General features: G+C 50.4%; 1 protein-coding gene across 4 annotated transcripts in view; it reads left to right on the top strand.

Annotated features, from left to right (window-relative positions):
• RPS6KA1 (ribosomal protein S6 kinase A1) overlaps positions 1–6,666 on the top strand; it is a 37,432-nt gene extending 30,766 nt beyond the window's left edge. For all 4 annotated transcript variants that reach the window (XM_061148293.1, XM_061148294.1, XM_061148292.1 and 1 more), the window contains 5 exons: positions 3,441–3,602; positions 3,832–3,908; positions 4,186–4,303; positions 5,235–5,372; positions 5,716–6,666. In XM_061148293.1, the coding sequence (XP_061004276.1) occupies positions 3,441–3,602; positions 3,832–3,908; positions 4,186–4,303; positions 5,235–5,372; positions 5,716–5,838 (618 nt within the window). In that variant the 3' untranslated portion in view covers positions 5,839–6,666. The remainder of the gene's footprint in view (positions 1–3,440; positions 3,603–3,831; positions 3,909–4,185; positions 4,304–5,234; positions 5,373–5,715) is intronic.
• Positions 6,667–16,219: the final 9,553 nt, after the last annotated feature.

Here is a 16,219-nt window from a genome sequence, read left to right on the forward strand (position 1 = left end):
ATTGGGTTGTCTGCTTTTTTTCATTTTATTTTGCAGGACTTCTTCGTTTAAGATGTGGAGCCCTTTCAAGTCTCTAGCTTCCGTCAGGGCCCCAGGGTGCCGAGAACAGCCTGTCTGAGAACTCAGTAGTGCTTCGCACTTTGACTTCTCTGTTTAACCAGATGATTCGCGTCAAAGAGCTTCATCCTTTATCTGTGTGTATGTGGCTGGTCACAGGTGCCCTAACGCGCATCCTCCGATGATGCTGGCGATGACAGAGCACTTTGCTGCCCCTGGCACCACAGAGCACTTTCCACGGGCCAGACAGATTCTAAGTATTTTACACATCCACTCACTTAATAGTTTCAACAAACCTATGAAGAAGGTGTGAGTATTAGTTCACCCATTTTATAGGTGAGGAAATTGAGGCTCTGGGAGCTTAAGTAAAAGTCTCATAGCTAAACTGGCTTCAGAGTCTGAGTGCCTTCCTTGCGTGTGATTGGCTGCTGCTTTGGACAGCATCTGTGCCCTCATTTTCCTGCCCTTCTTGTCCTCTAATTTTTAAGAGCTTCTTAACAAGCACTCACTGTATCTTGATATCCAGCATGATGGTGGGGTTCAGCCCCAGGAAGTGCTGGGGTTACTATGGCAGCAGCTGTCATTTTCCAGGCCCTGTGCTACATACTTCTGGTACATAACTCGTACGAGCCTTCCTGTAACGCTGGGGGCCAAGCACTCTTATCAGCCCCGTTTTACAGGTGAGAAAACCAAAGGCTGGAGATGCTGAGTGACACATCATGATCACACAGCCGCTGCCGGTAGAGCCAAGATTCACACTACAGCCCGTCTGCCTCCTGACTGAAATCACAACTTCACTAGAGCCACAGCCTGTGACTCAGTGGCTGCGTTTGGCCTGCGCAACGCGGGTGTTTTCTTGGTTTGGTAATTTGGTTTGGTAATTCGGCTGCTTTTGAAACCTGGGCCCGAGTTGCTGCGTAGTGATTGTCAGCTGGAGTGAGCAGCAGCTGCCTCTGGAGCCTGTTGGCCTGGCTCCACAGGGACTGTGCAGGGATCCTCTTATAAAGCCAACTAACTGGCAAGATTCGGCCGATCTAATATGCAAAGTGTCTGTGTGTTTCAGAGGTGCTATTCATTCATTCAGGGCACAGAGTTCACGTAGAGCTTGCTGTGTGCGAGTCCCTATGCTCCGTCCTGGGGGTGAGCAGGCATTCCACAGAGAGATATGGCTGTTCGTGGTTGAAGGACCCCCCTCTGGCCTGAGCTCCAGGCACTGGAGGGATGTGGTGGACAATGAGGCTAGAACGGGCAGCCAGGCTCTCCACACCAGGATGGGGACTTCAGGGTTTATCCTGAAGTAGTAGGGAGCCAATGAAGGTTTTTCACAGCTCTCAGGGAGGTACCATGAGCTCATGGGAGAAGGAAGGTGAAAATGAGTTTAGTCTGGGATTGTTGGGCTTGAGGGGCTAGGGGGACATTCAGTGGTTGCCATCTGGTAAGCAGCTGTGTGATCCTGGACTCAGGAAAGTTCCAGGTTAGTGTCGGAGATCTGAGAGTTGTCAATAATTAGGTGAGAGTTAGTGACTCTGAATGGAACCATGCAGAGGGAGAGGGTGTGGATGAAAAAGAAGTGGAATGGGTCAGCCGCCTCAGGTTACACATAAGCATGTGGGCCCAGGGCAGAGTCATGTGCTTAAGGCCTCCATTTCTTCAGCAGGTGTTTATTGAATACCTGCTATGTGCTGGGAACTGTTCTTAATGCTGGGATGCAGCAGTGAGCAAAACACTCCTGGAGCTTACATTCCTGTGGGTGGGTTCAGAAGACGATGAAGTAAATATCCAACACTGGTAAATGCTGTGGATAAAGATAAAGCAGGGTGAGGAGATGAAGGCGTTCTGGTCTGTGGTTGCTATTTTATATGGAATGGTCCAGGGAAGGCCTTAACTGGTGAGGTGACATTTGAGCTGAAACCCGAAAGAAATAAGAGAATGAGCCAGACAGATGCCTAAGGGAAGAGTATTCCAGAAAGAGGGAACAGCAAGTGCAAAGGCCCTGGGGCAGGAGTGTGCTTAGCAAGTTGAAGGAAGAGCAAAGAGGCTGGCATGGCCAAAGCCAGCTGAGCAAGGAAAGGAGTGCTAGAGGGCCAGGGAGTGCCAGCGATGTGGGTGAGGGGTAGGGGAGAGAGGAGGTGAGACCACCAGGCCACTGTAAGGACTTTTCTTCTTAAGAGGGGACCCCTTGGAGGTGACATGAACTGACTTACATTTAACAGGATCACTCTGGCTGCTCTGTTTAGAACAGGCCATAGGAGATGAAGCAGAAGCAGGGAGACCAGTTAGGAGGTTGTTGCCATAATCCAGGGGAGGGATGATAATGGCTGGGATCCTCATGCTGCCAGTAGAGGGGCTGAAAAGTACCTGGGCTCTGGATATTTTTTTAAAAATATTTATTTATTTGACTGTACCAGGTCTTAGTTGCGGCACTCCAGATCTTTAGCTATGGCATATGGGATCTTGTTCCCTGACCAGGGATCAAACCTGGGCCGCCTGCATTGAGAGCACAGAGTCTTAACCACTGGACCACTATCCGGGGAAGTCCCTGGATATATTTTAATGGTAGAGCCAGCAGTGTTTGCTGATGGATTGATCGAGGAATATGAGAAAAAAAGAGGAATTAAGAATGACTCTTTAAGATTTTGACCCATGCAGTGGGAAGGATGGAGTTGCCATTAGGTCACATGTGTGGTCCCCGCTTCCCAGGTGGCACTAGTGGTAAAGAACCCACCTGCCAGTGCAGGAGACATAAGGAGACATGGGTTTGATCCCTGAGTTGGGAAGATCCCTTGGAGGATGTCATGGAACCCACTCCAGTATTCATGCCTAGAAAGTCCAGTGGACAGAGGAGTCTGGCAGGCTACAGTCCATAGGTTCTCAAAGAGTCAGACACGACTGACGTGACTTAGCATGCATGCACGTGCACACATGTGTGGCAGGCAGATGTGAGGAGTTCACTGTGGACAGTGAAGTTAGGGCTGCCAAGTGGCTCAGTGGTAAAGAACCCGCCTGCCAGTGCAGGAGACACAAGAGACTTGGGTTTGATCTCTGAGTCAGAAAGACCCACTGGGGTAAGAAATGGCAACCCATGCCAGTATTCTTGCCTGGAAAATTCCATGGACAGAGGAACCTGACGGGCTATGGTCCATGGGATTGCAAAGTCGGACGCGACTGAGCACGTGCACACACACACACATTGACCTAGAGGGTTCAAGTTGATAACACCAGCAGCACCAAGGCCCCTTGGCAGCCCCTTCCCCCCCTTTCAGATTCTAGGTCCTTCTGCCCCCTCTCTGGGCCCATCTTCTGACTCTCCTATCCCTGGCAGTGGACCTGGGCCCCCGGCAGCCTGCCCACATGGAGAACTGACCCGGACCCTCTGCCCCCAGGTCGTGCACAGGGACCTCAAGCCCAGCAACATCCTGTATGTGGACGAGTCTGGGAACCCCGAGTGCCTGCGCATCTGTGACTTTGGCTTTGCCAAGCAGCTGCGGGCTGAGAACGGGCTCCTCATGACACCTTGCTACACCGCCAACTTCGTGGCACCCGAGGTAAGTGGCCCGGCCTCGTCGGCTACAAGGGTGAGGGGGGGCCTGGCACGGGGGCCTTGTGTCCCTTCCAGAAGCCCCACGCTGTCCAGGACTCCAGTCTGTGTGGCCTCGGTCCAGGTACCAAGGGAGGATCAGCCCACACCTGGGACCCTTGTCCTGCATTCTGGGGGCAGCAGGCAGGCATATGCCCCTTGGCCCAACCACCCTTCCCTGCCTGCCTTCCTGCCAGGTCCTGAAGCGCCAGGGCTATGATGAAGGCTGCGACATTTGGAGCCTGGGCATTCTGCTGTACACCATGCTGGCGGGGTGAGTGCCCCTCTGGCCTGCACCCCGTCTGCCCCCCGCCCCTTCCTCCAGCCCTAGTGTACAGGCTGGGGTGGCGCTTGTCTGATGGGAGAGACTCATCCCTGCTTCAGGAAGGGCTGGAGAAGGAACATGATGGTGTCTTTGGGAGCTCCACCTTGGGGAGGAAGTGCCACCTTTGGGGGCACCCACTCTGAAGGGGGAGACACAGTCCCCCCTCGCCACCCCCCGCTGCCAGGAGGCCAGAGGCTATACCCACACCAGGTGGACTTTCCACCAGATACACTCCATTTGCCAACGGACCCAGTGACACACCAGAGGAAATCCTGACCCGGATTGGCAGTGGCAAGTTCACTCTCAGCGGGGGAAACTGGAACACGGTTTCAGACACAGCCAAGGTGAGTCTGTAAGGCCTGGACCCTGCTCACTTAGGGCTGGGGAGGCAGGGTCCCATCTCAGGGCTTTTCGGCATTTCACGGACAGGTGACCGGCAGCCTCATTTCTCCCAAGTGGAATATCCCACAGACCTCTGTTGCTGTATTTCTGCAAGTGGAAGATTCCCAGACAGACTGCTGCCCCCTCCCCTGCACTCTATCTTGTGTGTTATTTGGACAACTTGGTGATTGTTCACTGGCCCTTTCTGTGTTCTGGGCCCTGAAGGGGGACAGAGGGCTGCACTGTCACGGCCCCTGCCTCGTGGGGACTTAGTGTGAGGGGAGAGACAGGCTTGCACACAGGGGGACAGAGGCAGGTCCTCCTGGTCAGAGGTATAGGCAGTGGAGCCCAGGCAGAGCTACGGGCCACCAGGCAGACAAGCCTTCTCAGAGGAGGGAACGTTTGCGCTTTCAGTGCTAAACAACAGGTCCCAGTGGTGGGAACCTCTGTGTCAGACACTGGGTTGAATCCTTAATGAATAGTACCCCCTCGCATTGACCTTATGAATCGGGTACTTTTGTCATCCTATTTCTCAGAGGGGAAGGGGAGGCTCAGAGAGTCAAGTTAACTTGCCCCAGATATGCAGTCGATCAGCAGCAGAGTCAGGTTTTGATCCTTCCCAGCCCCAGCCTTTGGTTCTTCCCACCTTCCTGCGTGGCTTCTAGATGGTGAAAGAGAAAAGAAAGGGCCTTCCAGGAAGAAATCCCCAAAAAGGGCATGTGCCACTCGAGGAGGCCCTGGAGCAGCATGGAGAAAGGATTGCAGGGGCTACTGCAAGGGTCCAGGCGGGAGACTGCAGGAAACGGCTGCCTCAGCCAGTCCCCATCTGCCAGGCCTAGCACTCTGCTCCCCTGCTGGCCTCTCCCACCAACCGCCTTGCCTGCTCTTCCCCAGGACCTGGTGTCCAAGATGCTGCATGTGGACCCCCACCAGCGCCTCACAGCCAAGCAGGTCCTGCAGCATCCGTGGATCACCCAGAAAGACAAGCTTCCACAGAGCCAGCTGTCACACCAGGACCTGCAGCTTGTGAAGGTACCCCCACCCCAGGCTGCCGGGCTGCAGAGGCCCAAGCCAGGGTTCCGGGGGCAAGGACTCGGGGTGGTAGAGCCAGGAGATGCCATGTGCGTCTCTCCCCAGGGAGCCCCTGTCTGACACGCCAGGGTGTCGACAGTGCCTTCATGGCCCCCAGTCCATGTGTGGGCGGGCACAGCTCCTACCCTCTGAAGCCTCCTATCTGAGGGAGGAGGCAGTGAAGAACCACCAAGGCAGGATTAACGGGGGCCCGGGTGGGCTTCAGAACCCTGGGAGGGGCTGGCTTGGCCCTGGAGCACATGTACCTCCCACCGTCATGAACTGAGTCCCCCTTGTCTCCCAGGGAGCCATGGCAGCTACCTACTCAGCGCTCAACAGCTCCAAGCCCACCCCTCAGCTGAAGCCCATCGAGTCGTCTATCCTGGCCCAGCGGCGGGTGAGGAAGCTGCCGTCCACCACCCTGTGAGGGGCCCAAGCATCCAGGCCGCAGGGCGGTGCTAGCTGGATGGAGGCAGCGTGCTTCCCAGAGGAAGCAGACCTGAATCCCAGGGCCAGAGGGAGCGGAGCCCCGCGGGGCCCAGGAAGCAGCCAGCCCGGATCACCCCAGGGAGGGTGTGAGAAGTGCCTTCTCCTTCCCCAGGACAGATTCTTCTCGGCTCAGGCTCTGCTGGTTGAAATCGATTCACTGTACAAACTCTTTATCTATTTTTAAGGACAAAATGGCATCAACCACCATGGATTTCTACAAGATCCATTTGCCTTTCTGGGAGCAGAAGTAGCCAGTGGAGCCCCAGGAGGGCGCTGAGTCATAAGGGCGCTCTGTGGCTGAGACCCCTTAGAGCAGCTTTAGGATTCCCCCCGGGGACCCCCACGATTGGCTGTCTGTAGCCATCTGCACCCACCTCCGAGGCAGTCCGGCGTCCCCTCCCAGAGCCTTTGGCTGTTTAGCAGAACTTGGTCTACCCTGGTTGGCTCCTATTCTGTTCTGTTGTGCTGCGGGAGGGAGGTCTGGAACCACTTTCTGCTAGAGGAGAGGACCAAGGCCCTGTGGCTCCCAGCTCCAGGCACCAGCATCCACCCCTGGGCCCCCTGCAGTCAAGTTGAGCAGTCCATGAAGGAGCATCGAGAAAGCACTTTCTGGCTGACTTCTGTTGGAGTCCGCCACAGGACAGAGTTCATGAGAGGCCTGTGGGGCGGGCCGAGAGGGGCAGGAGCTTTTTTCATTTCTTCCTCAGCTGGTAACTCAGGGTTCATCTGTCCATGGCCTTTCTAATAAACTTACAGTTGAATTGAAGCATGTTCGCCTCCGCTTGTCATCCCTGGATTTGCCCGCCCTCTGCTGTTGGGTGTTGAGGACTTTGGTCGTGACCAGTACTGGGCCCGGGCAAGTTAGCCCACTGCTTGGAGCTCAGCTGGGGAGCAGTGGGAGTCCCATTGGCTCTCCCCATTTCTGCCAGGGATTCCGTTATGGTATTGATAATAGTAATGGGATTATTAGCCACTTGTGACCAAGTGCCAGGCACTCTGCCTGAGCCTTATGTGTATTTCTCAATTGATCTTTTTTTAAAATTTATTTTATTTTTGGCTATGCTGGGTCTTTACTGCTACACTCGGGCTTTCTCTAGTTGCAGCAATAGGGGGTGGGGGCTACTCTCTACTTGCGGTGCACAAGCTTCTCATTGAAGGGGCTTCTGTTGTTGCAGAGCACGGGCTTTAGGCATGCAGGCTTCAGTAATTTTTGTATGTGGGCTCAGTTTGGTGACCTTTGACCTCCAGAGCACAGGCTGAGTGCTGTAGGGCACAGGCTTAGTTGCTCTGAGGTGTGTAGAATCTTCCCAGACCAGGGATTGAACCTGTGTCCCCTGCATTGGCAGGCGGATTCTTAACCACTGGACCTCTAGGGAAGTCCTTCTCATTTAATCTTAACTCTGTGAGGAAGATGCTATCATGTTATTATGCCTGTTTAACAGATGGGGAAACTGAGGCTTGGGGTGGAGGGAACTGACATTTCTTCACATGATAAATTTTCTCTGGGTACCTATTCTGGCCCTGTTCCAGATGCTGGTGAATCAAGTAGAAAACAAGTTTATTGTATTCCTGGACTTACTTCCTAGTGGAGAAACAGACAAACAAAGGTCAGCTACTGGTGAAACATGCGGAGTGAAATTGGGGTGAGAGATAAGGTGATCAGGGAAGGCCTCTCAGGGGAGGTGACTGAGAAGCTGAGATCTGAATGATGAGAAGGGCCCAGCCAGGACCAGGAGACAGAGGGCAGAGTCAGAACAAAGGCCCAGGGAGGAAATAGGCCATGCTCAGGGACTGGAGAGAAGCCAACAAGACTGTGGTGTCAGGGCCAGGGGTTTGCCTGAGATGAGGTTCGGAAGCAAGGCAGAGGCCAGACATGCTGGGTGTTACAGGCTAGGGTAAGGAGTTAGGATTCAATTCTAGATGAGATGCAAGCTCCTAAAGGAATTTCATGAAGCAGGAAAGTGACACGATTTGATTTATACTTTAGAAAAATCACTCTAACTAATGTGTAGAGAATGGATGGGGGAGAAAGGGGAGCGGACAGGCAGGAAGCAAAGTCACCAGTGGCTTCTGCAGTAGCTCATACAAGCGAGGAGGCCGCCTGGACTAGGGTGGTGGGAGTGGAGAGCAGAGGGAGTAAACGGGGTCCAGATAAGCTTTGCAGGTAAAGTAGACAGCACTTGCTATCAGTTTGGATGTAGAGACTGAGAAAAAGGATATTCATGGATAGTTTTTAGGGTTTTGACTTGAGTTCTTGAGTCCTAAGGGAGACATTGGGCAAGAGTAGGTTTGAGAACCCTGTTGTTGCTTAGTCTGACTCTTTTGTGACCCAAAGGATAGTCCCGCCAGGCTCCTCTGTCCATGGGATTCCCCAGGCAAGAAAACTGGAGTGGGTTGCCATTTCCTTCTCCAGGAGATCTTCCCAGATCAGGGATCAAACCCATGTCTCCTGCAGTGGCAGGCAGATTCTTTACCATTCTGAGCCACCAGGGAAGCCCTTGAGAAGTTTAGGAGATGCCTTATGAATATCCAAACAGAGGTGTCAACTAAGAGTTGTAATTAGAAGTGGCAGTTCGGGAGAGAGGTCTGGATTGGAAGTCTAAATTTGGGAGCCATTGGTTTGGATAAAGTTTGTAGAGCCAGGAGGTTGCACTTTAAAAATGTGGTCCCTGGACCAGCAGTATCAGCATCACCTGGGAACTTGTTAGAAATGCAGAAACTTAGGGCCATCCCCAGAATTGCTCAGTCAGAATCTACACTCTAATGAGATCTACATGTGATTTGTGTGCACATTAAAGTTTGAGAAGTGCTATTGTAGGGACTGCTCATACCAAACACCCTTTCCAACAAGACAAGAGACAACTCTACACATGGAAATCACCTAATAGTCAATACCAAAATCAGAGTGATTGTATTTTTTGCAGCCGAGGATAGAGAAGCTCTATACAGTCAGCAAAAACAAGACTTGGAGCTGACTGTGGCTCAGACCATCAGCTCCTTATTGCAAAATTCAGGCTTAAATTGAAGAAAGTAGGGAAAACCATTGGACCATTCAGGTATGACCTAAAATCAGATCCCTTATGATTTATACAGTGGAGGTAATAAATTCAAGGGATTAGATCTAGTAGACAGATTGCCTGAAGAACTATAGACGGAAGTAGATAACATTGTACAGGAGGCAGTGACCAAAACCATCCCCAAGAAAAAGAAATGCAAGAAGGCAAAGTAGTTGTCTGAGGAGGTTTTACAAATGGCTGAGGAAAGAAGAGAAGTGAAAGGCAAGGGAGAAATTGAAATGCAGAATTCCAGAGAATAGCAAGGAGAGAAAAGAAGGCCTTCTTAAATGAACAATGCAAAGAAATAGAGGAAAACAACAGAATGGGGAAATTGGAGATAGCAAGGGAATATTTTGTGCAAGGATGGACACCATAAAGGACAGAAATGGTAAGGACCTAACAGAAGCAGAAGAGATTAAGAAGAGGTGGCAAGAATACACAGAACTACACAAAAAAGGTCTTAATGACCCAGAAAACCATGATGGTGTGGTCACTCACTTAGAGCCAGACATCCTGGACCATGAAGTCTAGTGAGCCTTAGAAAGCATTACTGCAAACAAAGTTGGTGGAGGTGATGGAATTCCAGCAGAGCTATTCAAAATCATAAAAGATGATGGTGCTAAAGTGTTGCATTCAATATGTCAACAAACTTGGAAAACTCAGCGGTGGCCAAAGGACTGGATAAGGTCAGTTTTCATTCCAATCCCAAAGAGGAGCAATGCCAAAGAATGTTTAAACTACCATACAATTGCATTCATTTCACATACTAGTAAGGTTATGCTCAAAATCCTTCAAGCTAGGTTTCAACAGTATGTGAGCCAAGAACTTCCAGTACAAACTGGCTTTAGAAAAGGCAGAGGAATCAGAGGTCAAATTGCCAACTTTCATTGGATCATAGAGAAAGTAAGGGAATACCAGAAAAACATCTACTTCTGCTTCATTGACTACTCTAAAGCTTTTGACTGTGTGGATCACAGTAAACTGCGGAAAATTCTTAGAGATGAGAATACCAGATCATCTCACCTGTCTCCTGAGAAACCTGTATACGGGTCAAGAAGCAGGTTAGAACCAGACATGGAACAATGGACTGGTTCCAAATTGGGAAAGGAGTACGTCAAGGCTATATATTGTCACCCTGCTTATTTAACTTCTGTGCAGAGTATACCATGTGAAATGCCAGGCTGGATGAATCACAAACTGGAATCAAGATTTCTGGGAGAAATATCAACAACCTCAGATATACAGATGATACCACTCTAATGCCAGAAAGTGAAGAGGAACTAAAGAGCCTCTTGATGAGGGTGAAGGAAGAGAGTGAAAAGGCTGGCTTAAAACTCAATGTTCAAAAAACTAAGATCATGGCATCCAGTCCCATCACTTCATGGCAAATAGATGGGGGAAAAGTGGAAGTGGTGACAGATTTTCTCTTCTTGGGCTCCAAAATCACTACAGTGAATGCAGCCATGAAATTAAAAGATGCTTGCTCCTTGGAAGGAAAGCTGTGACAAACCTAGACAGCATATTAAAAAGCAGAGACATCACTTTCTGACAAAGTTCCATATAGTCAAAGCTATGGTCTTTCTAGTAATCATGTACAGATGTGAGAGTTGGACCATAAAGAAGGTTGAGCGCCAAAGAATTGCTGCTTTTGAACTGTGGTGTTGGAGAAGACTCTTGAGAGTCCCTTGAACTGCATGGAGATCAAACCAGTCTATCTTAAAGGAAATCAACTCTGAACATTCATTGGAAGCACTGACGCTGAAGCTGAAGCTCCAATACTTTCACCACCTGATTGGAAGAGGGACTCATTGGAAAAGACCCTGATGCTGAGAAAGACTGAGGGCAAGAGTGGGGGATGACAGAGGATGAGATGGTTGGATAGCATCACCAGCTCAATGGACATGAATTTGAACAAACTCGAGGAGATAGTGAAGGACAGGAAAGCCTGGCATGCTGCGGCACATGGGCTGGCAAAGAATCAGACACAATTTAGCGACTGAACAATAATAACAATTGCAGGGACTGAGGGCAGAGAAGGGGATTGATGGAGACTGAGCACATACTAGCATTTAGAGGAGATGACCGGGAGGAGGGAGAGCCAGCAAAGGAAAGGAGGTAACAGTGAATGGGAACCTGCCAGTCTGGCACAATCCAAAGCTTTACGAACCAGAGGCTTTTGCTTCTGTTATTTCTCAACCTTCTCACTTTATAGATAAGAAAGCAAGGACCCAAGAGATGAGTAAGTCTTATTATGATAGAAGGAGATTCTGACACTAGCAGTTCAACTTCTGAGCTGACCTTGGCTTGCAGTTTCTGAGCTCGCAGTCTCCCTACAGGAGCAGGGAAACCTGCACTGGAACCCCAAAGGCTGAGGCACCCTCGTGAACACCCACTCACACACATAGTGCTGAGCCCCTGACCAGGGTGTGTTCATTTCTGGTCCCACCCACCACCCGAGGTCATCCACCCTGGACCCCATCATCCTTGCTGGAATCCTGAGGCTCATCCCTGACCCCTCCCCCCACTTCCTACATCCAGTCTGCCTTCTGGTCCCATCAGTATTGTTCCCTAAATACTTTAGGGATCCATCCCCTTCTCTCCCTTCTCCCGGTCTGCCTCTTTTTTTGTTGCTTATTTGTTTTTGTTTTTTAATATTTATTATTTATTTATTAGCTGCATTGGGTCTTAGCTGCAGCACGTGGAATCTCTGTTGTGGCTCACAGGCTTCGCTCTAGTTGTGGCACGTGGGCTTAGCTGCCCTGCTGCATGTAGGATCTTAGTTCCCTAACCAGGGGCCCAACCAGCACCTCCACCCCACCCATTGGAAGGCAGATTCTCAACCACTGGACTACCAGGGAAGTCCCCGATCTTGTTTTTTTGTTGTTGTTGTTCTTTGCCGCTGCCTACTACTTCCCTTCGGTCTTTTGTGTCCCCAGCATCCTCCATTTAGAATCACAAATTCTGACCCAGCGTCTGCCCTGGAGTGGCTCCCTGCTGTCCACAGAGAGAGCCCAGACAGTCAGTCCTAGTCTGACAGTCAGTGTCCTGTGTGACCTGGTCCCTGCTGAGCCCCAGCATCAGCTCTCATAACTTGTCCCCAGATTGCTCACAAGACCTGAACTTGCCAGGCTCCTGCCTCCACCGGATACTGCCTGGTTAACTTCTACTCATCCTTTAGGAAAATTCAAATGACACCTCCAGGAAGCCAACTAGGACATCCCAGACAGGGTTTGGCAGTTCTCCTTTGGGATCCCCAGACACTGTATGTTATACAGATTTAGAACTGGCTAATGATGTATTTTCTCCCTACCCAGACTGTGAACTCGAAGGTATGGGCTGTGTTTTGTTCATTTCTGTATCCCAAGCACCTAGCTCCAGGCCTGGCACACAATATTTTGGTCCTCAGCTAGCATTTGTTGAATGAATGAATGAGAGAGAACGCAGAAACAGTGGGCTTGGAGATGTAAGAGGAAGCATAGAAACTTCACCCACAGAGTCGCAGGAGCCTGGAAAGGCATCTAAGAAGGAGGAAAGGAAGCTGATGCTCTGACGAACCAAGCAGTTAGTGTCCTGCCCCAGGCACCAGACGGAGGATTCAAGAACCAAGAAGTGACGATGGGTAGAGTGGGAGACCACAACTGCTCTCTCAGCAGCTAAACCCCGACACTCATATACTTCACCTCTCTGAGCCTCAGGTTCCTCACTTGCTAAATGGGAATTACAACCTGGGCTCATGTCACAGCTTAACGTAAAGATCAAATGAGCAAGTAAGTTTGCACATGTTTTGGAAGGTAAAAAGCGTGACTTGCACAGTTAAGCTTGTTCTAACTTTTGCAAGCTCAGCCCCCACCCCCACCCCCTGCCCTCAGGAACTCAATGGACTTCAGAAGCACACTTCTCAATCACCAGCATCTTAGCCAGGAACTTTCCTCTCTTGAGTGCTGACTCCCTGGGCAAAACCCATTTATAGAAATAACCTGACTTGAGGAATCGAATTGTCAGTCCAGATGTTCCCAAGTTCCAGAGTCACTCTTCCCATTAAGGCTCAAATAACTGCCTGAGCTGCCATCCTCTAGGATGCCCGTCCCATGAAATATCCCCATGCACCTATTAAACAGATCCTCGCTCTGTGGAAGCGCTGGATGCCAGCTGTTTTCCAGGCTTTATTTCAGTTGATCCTCATGTGAAGGAGATTTTTTTTTTTTTTTCCTGGCTGTGCTCCGTGGCTTGCAGGATCTTAGTTCCCCAACTAGGGATCAAACTCATGCCCCCTGCAGTGGAAGCACAGAGGTCTAACCACTGGACTACTGGGGAAGTCCCCAGAGATATGATTAATTCCATTCCAAGCATGAGAAAGTTGAGGCTAGGAGGTTACAGGATACAGCTGTGTGAAAAATATCCTCGCCCAAGGATCCAGCTAAGTGAAAGAGCAGAACTCAAACTGAGGTCTGTGTGGTTCTGAAACTTTGCTCTTAACAGGGTACTGTCCCACTTCTCTGCTTCCAAGAAGCCCAAAATCTACTTACCATGTTCCACAGAGCTGTCTGGTTATCACTCTCCACCTCAGCTAGCCATGTGGTCATAAAGGTGCCTATAGTATTAGGGTCTGGTCTCAATTAGAAGATGTTGTTAGAAAGTTGTTTTCCCAGCTGGCAAAGGACAGAAAACAACTTAGGGAATTTGGGGAGTTTCCTATGGACAGTCTCAGAAGGTAGTGAGTTCCCCATAGCCTGGGCTAAGGCAGAGAACTAATGAAACTTGTCAAGATCTTCGAGAAGATTCCTGTTGCCAGGTGGGGACTTATTTAGATGATTTTACACATCCCCTCTGAGTCAGAGACGCCAGTTCTCAATTGTTGGCACAGGCATCAAAGTCCCTAATTGTTTCTTGTATTTCACCCACTTACATTTTATGTTTTTCATGGTTATTTCTGGGACAGGCACCCTCAGAGAAAAGGCTGGTTTCCCCTAAATGTTAAGCATCCAAACATTTGGTACTTTGATTAACATGTGGATTTAATCCTTGATCTGGCCATTCATTTACTGGCAATGATAGTAGGCATGACTGAGTTCCTGCTTTATGCTGGCACAGTATATATATCACCCCTAATACTCAAAGCAATCTCATGAGGTGGGTATGATCATTTCCATCTTATAACAAGGAAACTGAAGCTAAGAGAAGAAACTTGCCCACCAGTCACCAGCAAGGAGGTTGACTGAGCCAGGTTTTGAGCCCAGGTCTATTTGGCCCCAGGCTTCCCTGGTGGCTTAACAGTAAAGAATCCGCCTGCAATATAGTAGCCTCAGGAGACACTGGTTCAATCCCTGGGTAGGGAAGATCCCCCGAAGGAGGGCATGGCAAGCCACTCCAGTATTTGCCTGGAGAATCCCATGGACAGAGGAACCTGGCAGGCTACAGCCCAGGGGATCGCAAAGAGTTGTATGTGACTGAAGCATCTAAGCAAGCACACATGCTATTTGGCCCCAAAGCCCATTCTAGGCCACTCTGCTGCACAGCCTACGTTTCATCCCACACTGACTTGTAAAATTTCACAGTTAAAAGGGCTGTAAAGGCCTCAACCCAGTCTCCACCCACGACAGGAATCTCCAACAGATGGTTCTCCCGTTTCTACTCAGATACCGCCAGCGATTACGGAGACCCCCCCCACCACCACCACATCACAAGGCATTCCCCCGCATGGCAGGAAGGTTCCTCTGCTTTGAACTGAGGTCTTCTGCGTAGCTTCCATTTCTTGAGGGGGTTCCCACTAACTCCAAGGACTCGAGGGAGAAATGACTCAGCAGTAACAGGAGGGAAATCTAAAGGACACCCCCATCCCCACCCTCAGGGAAGCAGCTGCAGCCACAGGCAAAGGTTGTGCTGTCAAGAGACACAGATGCGGAGGTGAGCAGGAGGGCCTTGGGAGCCGTGCCCTCCCCAGGGCTGTGCAGTGGACCCTCTGGCCCAACTCATCCCTGAAGGCAGGTGGTGGTGGTGGGAACAGCTGGATCTGCAGTCACTCCCCAACCCCAAGGCTGACCTGCTCTTTGACCTGGGGCGAGTCATTTCACTCCTCTGAGGTTTCCCCAACGGTCAAACGGGGCTGATGTGAGTGTTAAAGGAGAGGGTGTGTCTACAGAGTCTCGGTTATAAGCAAACATCAAACAGAACGTAGGAAGAAACCCGGAGTCCGGGGATTAAGTACGGACTCCAGTCAGAGCCGTCCTGGTTTTGTTTGTCGTGGCAGTCCGAGCGCGGGTTAGAAAAGAATTTCCAGACACAGAGCGTTTTAGAAGGGAGTGAGTTTATTAAGAGCAGGGAGCAGAGATAATGAGGGTGTGGTGAGCACAGTGGGTTGACTTCCTGACAGGCCAGTGAGAGCCGACTGAGACACTGTGAGAACAGCGGGTTGACTCAAGGGAGAGCTGACGCTTTTCATGGGTTAATAGCCAATTTTTATAGCCTCAAGACAAAGAAAATTCCTGCTGGAAGATTGGCATTGTGAAGTGAAAATTGTTCAGTCATGTCCAACTCTTTGCGACCCCATGGACTGTAGCCCGCCAGGCTCCTCTGTCCATGGGCATTCTCCAGGCAAGAACACCGGAGTGGGTAGCTGTTCCCTTCTCCAGGGTATCTTCCCAACCCAGGGATCAAAGCAGGTCTCCCATGTTGCAGGCAGATTCTTTACCGTCTGAGGTACCAGGGAAGTTAGGTGACTAGTTAGGGAACTGTAGGGTGAGCACTGAGGTGGGCATTTTTGCCTAATATGAGGTCAGCTGAAACTCCAATACTTTGGCCACCTGATGCAAAGAACTGACTCATTGGAAAAGACCCTGATGTTGGGAAAGATTGAAGGCAGGAAGAGAAAGGGACGGCAGAGGATGAGATAGTTGGATGGACATGAATTTGAGAAAGCTCCAGGAGCTGGTGAAGGACAGGGAAGCCTGGCGTGCTGCAGTCCATGGGGTCGCAAAGAGCCGGACACGACTGAGCAACTGAACTGAACTGGGGTCAGGAAGCCTGCTGGTGATAATCAGGGGGGCTTTTGGCAGCGGTTACAATGGGCCTCAGTCAGTTCCCAAGATGACCTTGTTTCTAGACTCCACTTCTGTAGCCTTGGTATGAGGTCCTGCTCAGTAGCCTTGGGGAAGGACTCCACATTGTTTACTTTTTTTCTTTTTTTTCTTAAAGTATAAACATTTCTGGGTTAGAAGCCAATGTTGACCACTTGTCTGTGTGACCTTGGGCAAGTCATTTAGCCTT

This window comes from Dama dama, chromosome 8 (genome assembly GCF_033118175.1).
Source record: "Dama dama isolate Ldn47 chromosome 8, ASM3311817v1, whole genome shotgun sequence".
NCBI lineage: Eukaryota > Metazoa > Chordata > Mammalia > Artiodactyla > Cervidae > Dama > Dama dama.